At 47.1% G+C, this 16,901-nt stretch overlaps 1 protein-coding gene across 4 annotated transcripts in view; it reads left to right on the top strand.

Moving 5' to 3' along the window:
• Window positions 1–1,258: 1,258 nt before the first annotated feature.
• Window positions 1,259–16,901, top strand: part of CTCF (CCCTC-binding factor) — a 35,131-nt gene continuing 19,488 nt past the window's right edge. The window contains exons 1-3 of one of the 4 annotated variants that reach the window (XM_082769871.1): window positions 1,260–1,496; window positions 5,905–6,054; window positions 7,985–8,108. Coding sequence is in view for 1 of the 4 variants with exons in the window: in XM_082769870.1 (XP_082625996.1) it covers window positions 6,034–6,054 (21 nt within the window). In the remaining 3 variants the exon portion in view is untranslated. Of the gene's footprint in view, window positions 1,497–5,904; window positions 6,055–7,955; window positions 8,109–16,901 lie in introns of all 4 variants that reach the window. The other 3 variants (XM_082769872.1, XM_082769870.1, XM_082769873.1) reach the window with 3 other exon arrangements.

The raw sequence follows: 16,901 nt of genomic DNA, 5'->3' as shown, positions 1-16,901 counted from the left end.
CCTGAGGGCTTGGGAGAGGCTGAGGGGAGGTGTACAGGGGCTGGGGCTGGCACAAGCCCTGGGTTGTGGGGACCTGAGGGGACTCAGGGGGACACTAATGGGACCCAAGAGGATCCTAATGGCACCTAAGGGACCCCAAGAGGACCCAGGGGGACCCTAATGGGCCCCAAGGGGATCCAAGAGGACCCTAATGGGACACAGGGGGATCCCAAGAGGACCCTAATGAGATGTCAAGAGTACCCAGGGGGACCCCAAGAGGACCCTAATGGGACCCAGAGGGATCTCAAGAGGATCCAAGATGACCCTAATGGGACCCAGAGGGACCCTACAGGGACCCAAGGGACTCCAAGAGGACCCTAGTGGGACCCAGGGGGACTCCAAGAGGACCCTAACATGACTCTAATGGAACCCTAAGAGGATCCAAGAGGACCCTAATGGGACCCTAACAGGACCCTAACAGGACCCAGGGGGACCCTAATGGGACCAAGAGGGACCCCAAGAGGATCCTAATGGGACCCAGAGGGATCCCAAGAGGACCCTAATGGGACCCAGAGGGATCCCAAGAGGACCCTAATGGGAGCCAGAGGGACCCCAAGAGGATCTAAGAGGACCCTAATGGGACCTAAGGGACCCCAAGAGGACCCTAATGGGATGTCAAGAGCATCCAGGGGGACCCCAAGAGGACCCTAACATGACTCTAATGGAACCCTAAGAGGATCCAACAGACCCTAACAGGACCCTAACGGGACCCTAAGAGGACCCAGGAGGACCAGGGGGACCCTACTGGGACCCAGAAGGACCCCAAAAGGACCCAGAGGGATCCCAAGAGGACCCTAATGGGACCCTAACAGGCCCCCAGGTCTCCCCACTGCACCCACACTCCACGCACGGGCTCCCCTCAGGAGCCGAGGGGCGGCGTGCGCGCTCCCCCCCTCACCCCCCCCACCTCCCGCCCTCGGGCAGCACGTGACCCCCGCACGCACGCACGCGCGCGCCCCAGTGACGCCACCCCCGCCGCCCCCCCCCGGCCCCGCGTTTGAAGTTGGCGCGCGCCCCGCGCCCCCCCCTCCCATTTTCCCCCCTCCCCTCCCCACCCCGCCCCGCCCTCCCAGCCTGCCCCGCGCGCCCGCTTCCCCGCGCGCGCGCGCCCTCCCCCCCCCCCCCCTCCTCCTCCTCCTCCTCCTCCTCCTCCCTTCCCCCCTCCCCTCCCCGCTCACGGCACGGCGGCGGCCGCGGGCAGCCGCGCGCGGCTCGCGCAGGCGCAGTCGGGCCGCCCCGCCGCCATTTTGTGTCCGAAGCGACTGTGAAGCGATTAAACCGCGAGCGGGTGCCCGGCGCGGAGCGGCGGCCGCGGGCGTGGGGCTGGGGCTGAGGCTGGGGCTGGGCGGGCGGCGGCTCCGTGCGGGCCCGGGGGCGTGAGGCCGAGGTCGGCGGCTGCTGCTGCTGGCTGCTGCTTAAGGCCGGGAGCTGGAGCTCGGCGGGGCCGCGGGCGGCAGGTAAGCGGCGGCGGGGGGTTTGCAGTCGCTTTGGCCGGCCTCTAGGTGTCACGATGGGGCCTCCGCGCCGGCTGGGGCCCCGCAGCGGCCGCCGCCGGGGAAGCAAGGGGGCTTTGTCTCCCTCTATCGTCCCTCAGCGCGGCCGGCGCCTGCCCCGCCTGCCGCCACCGCCGCCTGTTCCCCACAGCGCGGCGCTGGGCTGCGGACCGAGCCCCGGGGCCTCGCTTCTTCCACCCCCCCCCCCCCCCCCCCTCCTCGCCCTTCCTTCTTCTTCCTCCCCCCGGCCCCAGGCCGCCGCCGTTTTCTCCCCTCGCCATTTTCTTTCCTTTGTCTCCGCCGCCGCCACCACCCCCCCCCCCCGCTCTCCGCTTCCCTTCCCGTCCCGGCCCTTCCTCACCCGTCCCCGCCCCGAGCCAGGCCCGGTTCCCCCCCCCCCACCACGTCCCTCTTCCCTCGTTCCCCTCTCCCATTCCCCCCCCTTTCTCTCCAACCTCCTCGGGGCCGTCCCCGGCTTCCTCCGCCGTCCTTATTAATTATCGTTATTACTATTTGTTTTCTCTTTTTTGCTCCAACCTCAGGGCCCTCAGCGGCGGGGGCTGCGCGGCCTCCTCTCCTGCCGGCCGGCCGCCACCTCCTCGCTGCGCTGGCGTGTGCTGCGGAGGGAGAGGCGCTGCGAGGCGCAGAGAGGGACTCGAGCTCCCTCTGCAAGGCAGGCTGAGCAGCGCCATGCAGCACCGGGGCGCGGGCACGGCACGGCGCGGCTGGGGGGCGCCCGCTCTCGCCGCTGCTGCCCTCCCGCTGCCCACCCCCCCACCCCCCTTTTCCACCTCCTTCCCCTTCCCCTGTGCTTCTTTGCCCGGCTCCGGTTGCCCCCCGGTTCTCCTCTCCCCCCCACCGCCCCCCAAGGTCCTCGGTTTTCCCTCCCCGAGGCACCTCGGTGTTGGAGCCAGAGGCCAAAAACCCGCTGTGAAAACGCTTATTTATTTATTTATCTATCTATTTATTTATTTATTTATTGGCCTCCCCTTCTTCTCCGTGGGGAAGAAGGCTCAGAGCCTGAGCCTTCCCCGCGGGGTGTGTGTGTGTGTGTGTGCGTGGGGGTGGAAATAATGGCACATGTTCAGCCCGCAGTTGGCTTTTTGTGCCCGGCATCGACTCTTGGGTTTCCTCTCCAGCGCCAGGATTCGGGCAGCATCGTGCTTCTTCTCCCTGTGTCAAACAGCTCCAATACAGGGTTTTTTTTTTTGTCGCGTTCTTTACGCGTCTTTTTCTGCTTCGTGCAATCCTTGGGACTTGCCTGCTGGTGCGAATGAGCTCGCTTTCCTGTTGGTGACTTCCTATTTTTTCACCCGATCTTTTTTTTTTCCCTTCCCTCCCCTCCCTCAAATAAGCGCATAGCCGTTCGTCACCTCCTGCCAGTTGCTGAATTCTGGTAATAAACCCCAGAGGTGTCATTAAAAGTATCTGAAATGCTCTGCGTACTGCTTCCAGCCTATGTGTTTTTTCTGTTTCAGTGCGGCAAGTGTAAACATTTTCTCAGGTTCTGCCGTTTATTCTAGTTATGCAGAGCCTGTTGATTTTGCAGGAGTCCTTTGGGTATCAGAAATAGCTCTGCGCTGTATCCAAGCCGTAGTTCTTTCTTGAGACACATCTAACCTTTCACGTTAGTACAGAAGAAATCATTAAGGCTGAAGGAAGCAACAATTTGAGCGTAGGGGCAAAGCAGTGGCTTCCTTCTTTTTTTTTTAGGGTGATAGATTTTCGTTACCTCTGTTTGGCTTCTCTTCTGGATGTATAGGACTAATTCACTTCTAATATCCTCTGTATTTATAGTGTACATCAGAAAGATCCTTCAGATGCACAGAGCGGTTTCCCTAATGCTCACGAAACACTTTGTGGGATGTTTTTGAGGAATAACGCCAGAATAAGAGGTGCTAAATTACAGGTCTTGTACTCTCAAGTGGCACTTGGGCTGAAATAATACGCAGCAAGTCGTGTCCGATTCAGGGAGAGTTTGGGGAGTTGTCACTACAGCGTTAAGCTCGCTGGCAACTCATGCCTACGCTGCTATCAAGGGAGAGAGCTATTTCAAGACCTGCTTCTGGTATTAGCAGGCTGTATCTTGAATATGAACTAATTTGTGTATCGTTACCAGCTTTTGTGGCTGCAGGTTGGTACCTGCCTGATGTGGTGCCATTGCTGTTGTCTTAAAAACGCCAGAAGCTGACTTGGGTTATTTTCCTGTTTGTTTAGCGTTTATCTGAAAAATCTAATCGTATGTGATTACTAGCTTGCTTAGGAATTTCTTTTCTTCCCCATGGTGCTTCATAGCCAAGAACTTCTGCTTTCCTGCTAACGTTTTTGGAAGGCAGGTGTTGAGCTTTGCTAGGCTAATCAGCCCTGTGAGCAGAGCTGGAGCGATCCTTTGCCCTTATGCTCCGTACCTAGGTGAGTTCTTAACTCTTGTACCAGTGAGCTATGGTGAGCTCTCACAGCTCTGGATAGCTCTTCCTGCTCTGTCACAGCTTTTTCTACGTTTTCTCTAGAGAAAAAAAGGCAAAACAAAATAAACAAGCACCCAACGGGGAAAATATATTTAAAAAAAATGTAATTTAGGCAGGAAGGAAACCAAGACCAAAGTTACTGCAGTGGGGATGGACCTAGGGCAACAGAAGTGCCAAAGAAGCAAGCCTCCTTCCATTGGATAGAGGAAGGAGAATCCAATTCCTTCGCTGCTGCAGCAGCCTCCTGCCTTCTTGACTACTACCAGGGAAGTTGTTTCCTGGCCTCAGATCTGGCACCTTGGAAGCCTCTCTGGAGAGGCTAAAGCTCTCTTGGACGCCATCCCATTGCGAAGTTCAAGGCTTCTTTCTTCTACCCATTGATTATATTTGCTAAACCCTGGCATAATGACTTTGTGATTCTCCCTTCCTGGCAACTTGTGCCTCTCTTGCCTCTGTCCCCCGGAGGTGGGATGCCCGAGGGAGCAGCAGAGCAGCAGGGTCGCAGCGCGTGCTCTAGAGATGCTCGCAGCGAGGAACGGCCCCGCTGCTCCCTGCACACACGGTGACTGAGCTGCAAGTCTTCAGGTCCCGCAGCGGAGCTAAAAGAAACCAAAGCCTCGCCTTGGTGGCTTTGTTTGCATGAACTTACTGAACTGCACTGATCTGTTCGTGTAACTGGAAACCTCTCTTCATCCAGGTGGCCCTAGCTCAGATGCCTGGTCCCATCTTTGTTGTGCTAAACCGTGACATTTCAGTACCGTGTCCAGCTCTGCTGCTCTGCACTTGGTCTGGTCTTTACATGTAGTTCCATGAAATCCACTAAATTCCCCCTTTTTTTTTGTTTCAGACTATAGTTACTGCTCATAAAAATGGTTCACAACACCGTTTTTGTGCTTTTTTCTATTTTTTTCTGAAATTTAGCATCTTTGTCTTACAGAAAGTATAACTCAGATGTTACTTTTCCTTGTACTTGAGGATGCTCAAATTTCAGTTCAAACCCTCTGTTCTGCTGCTTCTCCCCCTTCTTGCTAATAATCCATCCTTTTCCAGGAATTGTATGGCATGCGCTTGTGCTAGACATACTTAATACGTAATCTAAATAGCTGCTCAGCTGAGTGATCTCAGTATTTTTCGGTTAACAAAAATAACCTTGAGAAGGAGGGTAGAATACATAAAAGGTGGGGTAGTGAGTTTTATTTTTGGGTCGTGTTAGTATTCAGGTACAGCGAATAACTCAATTTTGATGTCTGATATAAATTACAGCTAAGGTGAAATTTTCCTCGGTGCTATAAAAACTTGGAAGCTATCAAGTCTAAATGTCTTTCCATTCCGGTTCTTAAGGGTGAAAATCCAGAAATAGTACAAGAACTGTGCTGATAACTTGGGAGACCTGAGATAGGGTGGGTTCCTGAAGAGCCCTTTAACAGTCCCTGCAGATGAGCACGCAATTAAATTGTCTCCCAGATGTTCAGCTGCACGTTTTATGTGAAGGTCCGGTTTTGTGGACCCTTCAGTTTCAGCCCTCCCACATTTTACCATCAGTTACCCAAGGATTTTGGCGTGCTGTGAGCTGTATGGAGCTGATGCTGAGAGACTAGGCCGGGTATGTTTATCAGCCCAAGGTGTGTAGCATTCAGCTAGGATATTCTGGGCAGGTAACTCAAGCAAGGACTGCTGTAGCAGTGCAGCGAGCTGCGTTACAGGGTACTTTCCTTGCATCCTGCAGTTCAGATAATACGCCCAAATACCCAAATACTTTGTCAGTCAGCTGTCAGCATCCTCTTATTTCTCTGCCGCAGAAACGAACCCCTGAAGTTTTTAAAGCCACTCAAATGTAAAGGGACTATGAACTAAGTTTGGGTTATACTGAAAAATTTATTTAACCTCTCTTCTTTTTTCCCCAGAGTCTAAAAATTTATGTTGACATCATTGAACTTGTCAAATGCTAACAAAACGGAAGCCAAAACACAGATTGTTTGGAGCATGAAATGTACCTTTGTCTGTACTAATATGCATCAAGATTAGAAGCTTGTATGTCTCTGAAACACCAGCAGGTAAAGTAAGCTATCTGTAAGCTAGAGGAGAAGTAACGTTTGTTATGTATTTGGACCAAGTTACTTTAATGGGGAAGTCACAGTAATCCTTACTCCCTCTAGAGGTATTTAGAAATAAGTTGCAGCTTCTGAAATTCCTCTTCCTGTTTGTGGTTTTTTTTTTTTTTTAATTATTATTTTAATAAAATAAAAGTACATTAGTATGTTGGGAGGGGAGAAAGATGTTTGTCTTGGCTGGCATGTTTTTTCCACTTTGATCACCGGAACCTTCCTAGCTGTGGTATTGGAAGGAGTATTGCATAGATGATACACTTTGGAATAATAAGGAAATCCCAGGAAACTGGAGAAATGCTGATATAGCAGCATTAAAAGGAGATGAAGCAGATAAACGTGACAGCAAGTGATGTAGCGCTCCATGGGGACATGTGAGCCACCTTGGGTCTTTGGCTAGCACTGCACAATGGTAGTGCATGTGTGCACACGTTAATGCCAGCTCTCCTAGTAGTTAACAAGAAATTAAGTAATTCATCCCAGTGAATAAGGCTTTCAGGATACCAGAGCTTGTTACCTTTACTATTTGACTTTGGTAAAAGTACCTTTGCGTTGAGGAACTCACAAAACACAAAGTACACAAAGTCAGTAAATGCTATGTGGTTCAGGATAGGTTAAGAATAGTCCAGGGCTATACAAGACAGAATAGTTTCCAGGGAAGTTTGGCAAAAACTGGAACTTGTCACAATTTTTCATTACTGGTTTTGTGCTGGTCCAATTTAGAACTTCTTCAGGATAAAATTGTGGCTCGTGGAATGACAAACAGCAATGAGGCAGCAATCGTGGCTGTGAGGTCATTCAAATGTGTGTGTTAAGGCTGCCATATGTAAAGCTATACGCCTGGGAACGAGGAGATTCAATTGAATTTAAATCAAGGCAGACAGTATCCTAGAAAGCAGTGGCTGAACTGCCTTTTGGAGTTTAGTGCATAAACACCTTAAACGTGAGTTTCCAAGGTGATGCTGTGACAAAGAAGCTAATGTAATTGCCAAATGCATTAATGGAATGAGTGGAGGTAGCGTTCTTACCTGTATGGTGTGGGGTGAAGTCATTATCATAACACAAGGTACGGCTCTGGCAGCAGCACTTTAAAAAATAATAAAAATAATAATGCTGGCTGCAAGGAGGAATAATCTCCAAATTGACAGAGAGCTGGGAAATATTGCCATGCAGTAAAATGTTAGATTACTGTGCAGCTTCTCAGCAAAACTGAGATGTGACTTGATTAGTCCTCAGGTACACCCACTGTTATCTTGCCAGGGAGATTAGTGAGCTAGATTTTTTTAACCTTGCTGACAAACACGACAAGAATTTGTAGCCAGATAAGGTCAATTTACACGATGCAAGTTTTTCACAGTGAAGGTGATTAACCACTGGACTATGTGATATGAAGAACAGTTGTGCATTTCTCTATTTATCAATATTTGTGGAAAAATACTGAAATATTGTGGAAAAATACTGAAAATTGCTTCAGTCCACTGGAAGGTACTGAACTTTTTTTGTTTTGTGTACGCTTTAAGAACTGTAATTCATGAGAGGTCAGGCAAGGTGATCAAATGTGGGTCATCGTGTTAAAGAAAACAGATGGGGAGCAGTTCCTCGTGTTCATCTTTTGCCAGCTTCCCTCTTTCTAAGTAGAGGCTTAGGACTTTTCAGTGGGTATCTAGAATATGAACAAGCCAGTAAAATGGTGTGAACGTGGGGAAGTAAACAGGTATTGGTGTGCATCGGGGGTGTCTGAAAGTAGGGTCCCATATGTTTAGTCCGAGCCTGTGACTGTAAAAATCTTTATCTGTGGCTATAGAATGAGGGAGCTATTGGTGGAATAAGCGTTCCTTCTTTGCTGCCAGCTCACGTTCAGCTTGCTGTCTACCACCAGACCTAGGACCTTGCCAGCAGAGCTGTCCAGCCAGCCAGTCCCAAGCCTGCATCACTGAAGGGGTTCTTCCTTCTCTGGGAAGGGACGTGTCATGGGATGCCCTCAGTGAGGGTGAAGCAAGGTGGTTGGTATTGAATCCAATTCTGAAAATACAGCTGTGTAAAATCATTATTTTATATGCATTTTATGAAAATACTTACTGAATCGTTTTTATACTGTATTTATGTGAATTGTGTAATACTTCATATGCAGTGATCCTTGTTTTAAAATGCATGCTGAGTAAATATACTGAATCAGGAAGGAAACTAAGGAGGGTAAAGCCGTGGAAGAAAGAACAAACAACGTGTAATAGCTTGAAGTTTCGGTAGTGCCTTGTGTCTAGAGGCTTGACAGTTTGACATTTGCAAAGCTCTCCAGTGTTACAGTGATTAGCCTGACAGTGGACTAAGCATCTCTAGGTGGACATAGCTGAAATTGTAAAGTACTTTTCATGTCTTACATACCTTAGAAAGATGGTGAGGGACAAAAGTGAGCTTGAGAATCATCTCAACTGCAGAGTGAGCTTGCGTACAGCCCACGTGTTGTTCTGGCTGGTAGTTTCAGTGCAAGCATCTGAAGCTTGAATTTGGCAACTGTGGTTTCTCCTGGCAGTTTGTAAAGAGGGCAAATGCGGTAGTTCCGTTGCTACTACTTTTTTTTTTTTCCTTCAGGGTTTCAGTCTGTGTCCAGTCTGATTGCTATTCTGCAGTGTGGTTGGTAGCATTCATACGAGGCCAACTTTTTAGGTAGATGCAGTGAGTCCTGTTGTGAGCCTGTAGCAGGAAGAGACAGGAAAAACACAACTGATGGAAAATTTACCTTTTTGAGAGGCTGTGGAGACACGTTAAGTTTCGAAAGACATTGGCAAGTCCAGAGAGTAAGATCCCTCGTCCCCACAGACAGGACTAGGTCTGATTGCTTCTCTACACTGTTTTCTGCTCGAGCTTCTGGGGGACAGGTTACTGGACTAGATGGACACTGATCGTACTTTGTAGGGAGATTTTCCTGTTTGTGTTCATGAAAGTTAACACCAAATCATTTAGGGAAGTAAAATTCATGGTTTTCCTGGTAAATTAGGTTGGCTTGCACTGGGGCTGTTGTCACCCCGTGTCCTTCCACTTGTGTGCTGCAAATGCATCACCAGGGAATGAGTTGGTCAGGGCATGGACTTTGCATGCCTCTTATTACACATGCACCCACGCAGTTAGTTGTAAGTCGAAGTGGAAAAGCTCCAAGTTTGTTTTCGGCCTTTGTGCCACCATGCCTCAAAATATCTTGGGGAAAGTAGAGGCTTTCTGAAAAGGTCAGTTAGACCACAAGTACGGAGCACTACTTGCATCAGAGCGTTTGGATATTTTTAAGCATTTTTGATGTTTCCGAAATAGAGCAGTATGTATGTTTAAAATCACTGTCAGAGGAATTGAATTCTCCCATTGTTTAACAATTAAATAAATATCATCGCTCTGGACTGGCTCCTAGAGGAACTTTTCACTGCCGTGGAACCCATAGTGATTTTTGGCCAGTTACCGCACCTTCTTGTACAGGTTCTCTGTCTGGTTGTGTTCAGTTTGCAAAGCTGTCACCTTGTAGCCAACTCTAACCAGGGATTTAAAATAGGAAAAGCTGCTGGATTAAAAATGGCCCAAATTTGGGTTATGTGTACTTGCCTTAAAAGTGCAATAATACTGCATTTTAAAATGGTAGCTTTCTCCTGTGTGCTAGGCTCTTTGCACTGGGGATGGAAATATCAATATAAACCTTGGTTTTGACAAATTGTAGAATCTCCCAAGTTGGAAGGGACCCCCAGCGATCATTGAGTCCAACTCCTGGCTCCTCACAGGACTACCTAAAAATTAAACCAAACGTCTGAGAGCATTAACCAAAGGCTGCTTGCACTCAGGCAGACTTGGGGCTGTTCCCAGTCCTTGGGGAGCCTGATCAGTCCCTGGACCTGCCGATGCCTTTCCAAACCTACCGGGTCTCCACGGTCTTTTGCTGCCAGTGTCCAGCATCCCAATATATACTGCAAGAGAGCCCTCCTCAGTCGCTTGAGGAGTTCTCAGACCACAGGCTGGAAGTTTTTATTTTTAAGACAGTGGTTTCAGTTAAAGCTTACCAGATTACTGAAGCCTTTTTCCTTCTTTTTTGGAGGACGGAAGGTAGCATTATCTAGCATGCCTTCTGAGCATATAACTTACTGCAATTTCTGGTCTTTGAAGAGAAATTTACTGATTTGTGTAGTGATACCAAATACTCAAAAGGTGCTCACTGATTACTTGGTCCTTATCTGCCTTCCATATTCATGCACTCTTCTCCAGCCTGCTCAGGGATGACTACTGGTGACTTCTACCTGCTCTGCCGGCCCTTTGAGCTGCCGGAGTGTTACACGAGCCCAGAGTAGTTTATACTTGGCTCCTGTTGTGTGTATGGAAATAGTTTTGTCCTCTTGAAGCAGCTGTGTTCTCTCCCTGTTCTGCCAGTGTTTTGACCTACATGAAAAAGAATTTGGCAGCTTCCGTGGCAGTATGATGGAGCAGACTATCAAATATTCACTTGTCTGACTTGCCTGACGTGACATCTGTAACGTTTTTGGAGACATCTGCTTTGAGTGCCTTGTGCAAGCAAATCCTTAGGGATGCTTTCTCCAACTCTACCAGATGCAAAGAAGGGAGATAACAAAGCAGGACAAACATTCAGTGCTATCAGACTGGGTCCCCCTGATTAGAGGTGTTTGGTTCAGTGCACGTACTGGTCAGCACGGTGTGTTACTGCTTGTTCTTGTCCCAGAGCTGCCTCTTCGCATGGGCTCTGCCTTGCTGGCAGCCAAGGAGCCTTTTCAGCTTCCTCCTGGCACTCCAAGTGTAAGCTCTTGTTAAGGTTCTGCAGAGAAGTGCACACATCAGTCCTTCCTTCTTGAAAGACAGATTTTCTTTATTAGTTTTGATTTGATATTGTGATCCTGGGTTTTCTTTGACAACAACAACAAAAAAAAAGTGAGGTCCGTTGTCAGTACTGCCTCCACCTTTTCCATCGGAGGCTCACAGAGGAGCTTTTGGCTGATGTTGGTGTTTGTGTAGCGCTGCTTTGATTTGATACCACACATGGTTTATCTCTCCTAAACAATGACACAGTGAGCTGCTGCTCTGATAATGCTGTTCTCTTAAATACTGGGAGACTTTGTATATTCACCCCTCTGAAAGTGCAGGTCATTACTGATCTGCCAAGAATGACAGTGCTGCTGTATGTTAACAGCCCTCTAAGATCTAGCAGGTGTTTGAGATCCTGAAAAAGTATCCCAGGTCCCCTAGAACTTGTGTGGAAAGTGAGTGCTGAGTGAGACCAACAAATCTGTCTTAAGAGCATTATAGTTTTAACTGTGTAAATGAATAAAAACTCATGGTGTTTGAAGTTTTGGGTTATCCTTAGTGTTGCATAGTCTTGTGCTGCTGAATGGAAAACCATTTGGTCTGGAAGGGATCTCTGGAGGTACGCTGGCTCAACCCCTAGCTTAGTGCAGCTTTGAAGTTAAGTGAGGTTGTTTAAGGTTGTGTCTACCAAATATTTTCAGTATCTGAAACAAAAGTTTCCATATCTCTGAGTAACCTGTTCCTGCATATGTTGTTGCATATTCTGCCCCCAAATTGTCTCGTGTCCCTCTGCTGGGCTCTTTTCAGTATGTGTCAGTGTACTAAGGAGCTCAGAAAACAGCACACGGAGCTGTTAAATTTCCAGCTTATCCTGCTTTCCTTCCGGCTTATTGTACCTTTACTACATGTCAAAGATCTGTTTGAAAGGAAAATTCCTGCAAGGCATTTTATGCCAGAAATGCGCGTGTTACTTTCCCAGTAAACAAGTGTAGGAGTGGCTTTTCTTCCCTCTGTGACGCTCTGTGACGTTAACATGCAGTGGATTAGGACAAATACGCCTTGCATTTTTGTAATATGTACGTTTGCAGTGCTGGGAAACTGTTCCTTGGGTTGTGCGTTGGTAAGCTGGTGTTTCTTGAGTGGTGGCTGAGCTGCTTATTGCAAAACGTCTCTGAAACTCTAGTGCATTGTGTCGTAAAGGAGAAACCTTCTGGAAAGAGAAGGGTGATGGCTGTAAAGGCCAGATGTCCCTGTAAAATACGCTGAATTTGTGTTGTGTGTAGTGTGGAAAAGAACTACGGTCACCATTGCTTTGTGTCTCTTTTCCCTTACGAAGAGGCTGCCCCTGGTACAAATACCTAAAACAGGTCTCTCTACTGTGAAGTCATTTTCCAAGCAGATGACTTGGTTATGAACACCAGAAGTTTATTCCTCAAGCCAAAATTTTACGGAAAGCAAAGTTAAGATGAACAAACAGGTAGATAAAAAGGATCATTCAACTAAATGTGTGCTGTTGAAGAGTCCTGGCACATTTTGCCAGACGATGCAGTTCCACGCAGGAGGTGGTTGCTTTGCAGTAGGTGTCCTTAAGTCATTCACTCCTAAGTCTTTTTTTTTTTTTTTTTTTTTTTTGGTGTTAACTTACAAGTTCTTAAGTTTGGGGAAATAGCGGTCTTCCCTGCGGTTACAGGTCAGGAGGAAAAATTCCACTAACAGAGGCGCTGTTCCCACTAAGAGAAGCGATGTTCTCTGCCTGCCGCTGTGCACAGAACCTGTGGAGGATGCAGCTTGCAGCAGCAGTCATAATGTGCCCTTAACAGTGGAGCTCCCTGCTGAGCATCCCCTTCTCTGGTCGGTGGATGTATACAGCTTATGGGATTTTTACTAAGTGTTGGCTAAAAAGAGATCAATTCCAGATCCTTCTTTGAAAGCTTGCTGTCGCTGAGCATCCACAGCTCTCTGCCAAGTTTTTCAGTAGTGCTCTTTGAGGCTGATAAACAATTAAAAATCGACTTGCCAGGGACATACCGCAGCCAGGAGCGAGACTTGAGTGCTTTGTACTGAATAAATGACAGAAGAACCAGGGGAAGAAGTACCTGAATTCAAAGGGCATGGAAACCAGTGTGAAATTTAACACTGTTTGGCCAGCTCCACCAAGTGGAGCAAGAGCACGTGTTTCGCTTTAGAATTGTTCTGAGGGGTTGCTTGCTGTTCCCAGGGTTTTTACTCTGTATGCACACCGCGGATTGAACAGGATTACAGATGAGAAGTTCTGTGCTGTCTTGTAACTGTTTTAGCTCTGTGGAGGTGAATATTTTAAGCTCTTAATTGATCAGGGTAATGGAGCTGGCTTCAAAACTCCTCAGCTAGCTGAGGCTCTTCTGCAGGGTAACGAGGTCAGAAGTGTGTTAGAGCTGACTTTGTTACTGTATTGGTAGTGTTACCTGCTACCTTGACAGCACCTAACAGGTTGTGCTTTGTGTAATTTACACTTGTTTGACAATAATGACTAGTTTTATGTTGTGATTTGGTATGCCACAGCGCAGGAGAAGAAGGACGTCTGAAATAGACACATCCAGCTCTAAAATGTTGCATTGCACTCTTAATTTCACACTAGATCTATGGAGATTTAGGTTGTAAGAACTAGATGTTGAATTTGAGAAGAGGTAGAGAGGAGTTTGTAAAAACAGTCATTCTTCCTGATAAAAGCTGATGGAAACACTCTCTGGGTTTTGTTTAAGGCTTGTTTGATAAGTGAGGGAGTTCATAAGCAATTATCAATGCTGCTGTTCATAGCAGTGTAGGAGTACACGTTTTCTATTTAAACAAGCATTAAGCATTCAAACAGTGCTTTTTCACCGATCTTCCCTTTCTCTTCCATGTAGTGTTACTACTGCTACTCATCTATTCAGTTCCAGAGTGTGTTCTGACATTGCAGAGAACCAATCAGTCCAGGCAGAAGTGCAGAAGCATCAGGAACATGATGTAAATTAAGGGTTTTTAACATGTGCCATGTGTTCTGTGCTGAGGCAGTAGTTTCCTGAACACTTCAAGTTAGCACTCTGCTGGAAGAAACCTTCTTACCGTGCTTCTCTTTTGGCTGGCCCAAGCGTTTGGTCACACCAGAGACCTGGGCTGGCTGGAAATAAGTGTCTTTGGGGCTGGGTGATTTCTGGCCTGGATTGATTTCCTGACCAGTTGGTTGCAGTCTTGGAAGCCCTTGTGCTAACACCAGGAATAGTTGAAGTGATGTGGGTGGGAGCACACGGGCAGTTTAAGGATGGGATGGCTGTTTGGCGGCAGGGTTAGGAGTCGTTGAAAATGATGCCTTGCTCCTGGTGCAAAAGTTCTGTGTTGTTTTTTTAATCCAAGGTTGAGTGCCCGTGTGGGATTTTCGTCTAGCTTGAAGTCTGATTGTAATGGCATTTCTAGGGCATGGTGTATTAAAAATGTTTGAAACTTGAGTTCAGATGAATTGGAGATGTGTGTAAAATGGATTAAAAAGCTTCAGCATTCGGACCACTGTGTAGGGTTCTTGTGGCTTAAATTCAGTTTACATCTGTTCCAACACTCATTAATTCAGACGAACTTCCCTGAGATCTGTGATTCAGGAGAAGGATGACTTGATTAAGGCTACAGGCGTTTTTCTTGTCCGCCACCCTTCTCCCATAAGTGTTTCTAAAACTCTTGGAATTTCCTGTCCCTGCTGCAAGGACAGCAAACTACACCTCTACAGCTGCTGCTAACCCAACAAGCACTGACCTTGGTTTCCCTTAAATGCATCAGGGTGTAATTTGTGAGGTGATTAATAGTTACTGCACGCACAGCCTGTTTTTGATGGGGCAGGACTCATGCAGCCAGCGCAGGGATGAGCACTTCCTTCTCCTGTGATTTGAAGCGTGAATTCCCCTGTACAGGCCGAGTATCACTGCTTAATAAGTGTTTGTGCGGAGATAAAAGGAGTAGCTGTTTCCCCAAAGTTTGCTCCTGGGTGGTACTTCATCTAGATGAAGCCCTGGAGGAAAACGAAATCCAAATATTTGTGCCTTGTTTTGAAGTCTCCAGAATGCCATGAAACTTGTCACACTGGTCTCTTTCCAGGTGTGGTAGTATCTGGTGTTGCCGTTTTGTTATCATACAAGGCTGCATCAGATGGCCAGAGTATCCTGATTCACGCTGCCATTTAGGGTATCAGCAAGCTGCGAAAAGCAGGAAAAGATTTCTTCAAAATCAACATGTGTGGAAGGGAAATGACCACAAATACTTATCAATAAAACTGTTAATCTTTTCCAAAAATCTGCCTACTGTATCAGACTTTCCCTTTAGTGGCAGTTGACTTCACAGGCTGTTTTGACTTTTGAAATATTTTTTCCATTGTTCTCAATTTATTACCTTCAAGTATTCCACTGCTCTTTTTATGAGCTCCTTCATCACTTTTATATTGTGAAGAGCTCTAAGAGGGGAGGGACTGAGTAGTTCCCAGACACTATTAATCAGCTGAAAAATGAAGTCTTCAGTGCTTGTTATTTGTAAAATGTAAATCTTGCTATATTTTGCACCAGATAAAATTGCATGTTTGTCCTTCTGAAATGAACCATCAGGTTACCAAAACAGAGCACCTCGCTTAATGTGAGAGAACTATTTCTGAAAAATGGTTGGTGTGAGAACATATAATTCATATTTTCCCTTTTTTCACTTCGAGAATTACTGTGCATGACTGAAGAACTGGTGTCATCTAGTGAGACTGCAGTAGCACTTATTGGAAGAAACAGGAGAAATGTAAAACTAGTTGTGTAAGAATGTTAGGTAGCAATAGAGAAGTCGAAGAATGAAACAAGGTTTAAGAACAAGATTATTAAATAAAGGTGTCCCAACTACATTCTTCTTAAGATAGCTTTAATTTTGCAAATCTTCAGGAAAAACAAGGAAATACATCATGCTTCTGTAGATAAAGCTGAAATTCTTCCACTGGCCTGCTTTCTTCATGAAGGCTTACTGTTAGAGGTTAGTTGTAGGCCGAGAGACTTGAATGTGTGTGGGATTCGTTATCAGTAACTGAAGTAGTTTTTCCCAATGGAAGTTTCAAGTAATTGAAACTTCACGTTATTCTCTTACGCTTTTCTCTATTGTAGGCTACAGCTTCTTGTGGCAGAATGATCAGTGTTGGTTCTGGAAGATCTGTGAACCTGGCACCTTTGCCACTGTGAGGTGCAGAAATTATGAGAGCTTGTGCTACAAACTGCTTAGGAAAGAGATGGAATTGAGATTCCTTCTGTCTTGCTGGGGAGCCTAGTGTATATACTCTCTCTGCATGTCTTACAAGAGTGTTTCCCCTGAGTTCTTGATCCAAATCAACAGGTTAACTTTATCCTAAATAATAGCAGAAAACCACTGGTGTGCACTACTCACTGAAAAATAGGCGTTGGTGCTGGCTGCAAGTTCTCATCGCTTTGTGTTATCTCTTGAGGCACGTTTGAAAGAGCTCTGGTAAAATCCCTGGGTGAACAGGGGAAGGAGCAGCAGCTGGGAAGATTGCTTTCATACGTTATGGACATTGGAAATGTCTTCTGTAAAAGGCTTGAGGTAGCTGTGGAAATGTCACGGATGCATTGTAATTCTAATTCATTGCCCATAACGACCGTGGTGCTGACTGTCCTGCATCCAGGGAGATTTATTGGCTGTGCTCTTGGGGAGTGCATAATAAAGGCAAAAAGGTAAAGATTAATTTTGATAACATCTGGCCCAAAGCGTGCTACCTTCAACGAAGGTTCAAAGTGAAGAGCTAATTGAATGAAATAGTGTGTTTTTGGTGACAGTTGAATGCTAGTGATACTGAAGAGGTGCCCACAAACTGGCTGTGACCCGGGGGGTTGCACAATGTGTGAGGGAAAGCAATGTCACTGCGGGGTGCACGGTGTGGAGGGACACGGCTCAGTGCAGCCCCTGGCTTCTGGGATGAAGGCTCCTGGTGCTGTGGTTGCTTTTCACTGCTGCTTGGAGTGGTGCTGGCA

Source organism: Aythya marila (genome assembly GCF_965140915.1).
Source record: "Aythya marila genome assembly, chromosome: 12".
Lineage (NCBI taxonomy): Eukaryota > Metazoa > Chordata > Aves > Anseriformes > Anatidae > Aythya > Aythya marila.
The sequence above is the reverse complement of the archived record's forward strand: the minus strand, read 5'-3'. Positions and strand labels throughout refer to the sequence as shown.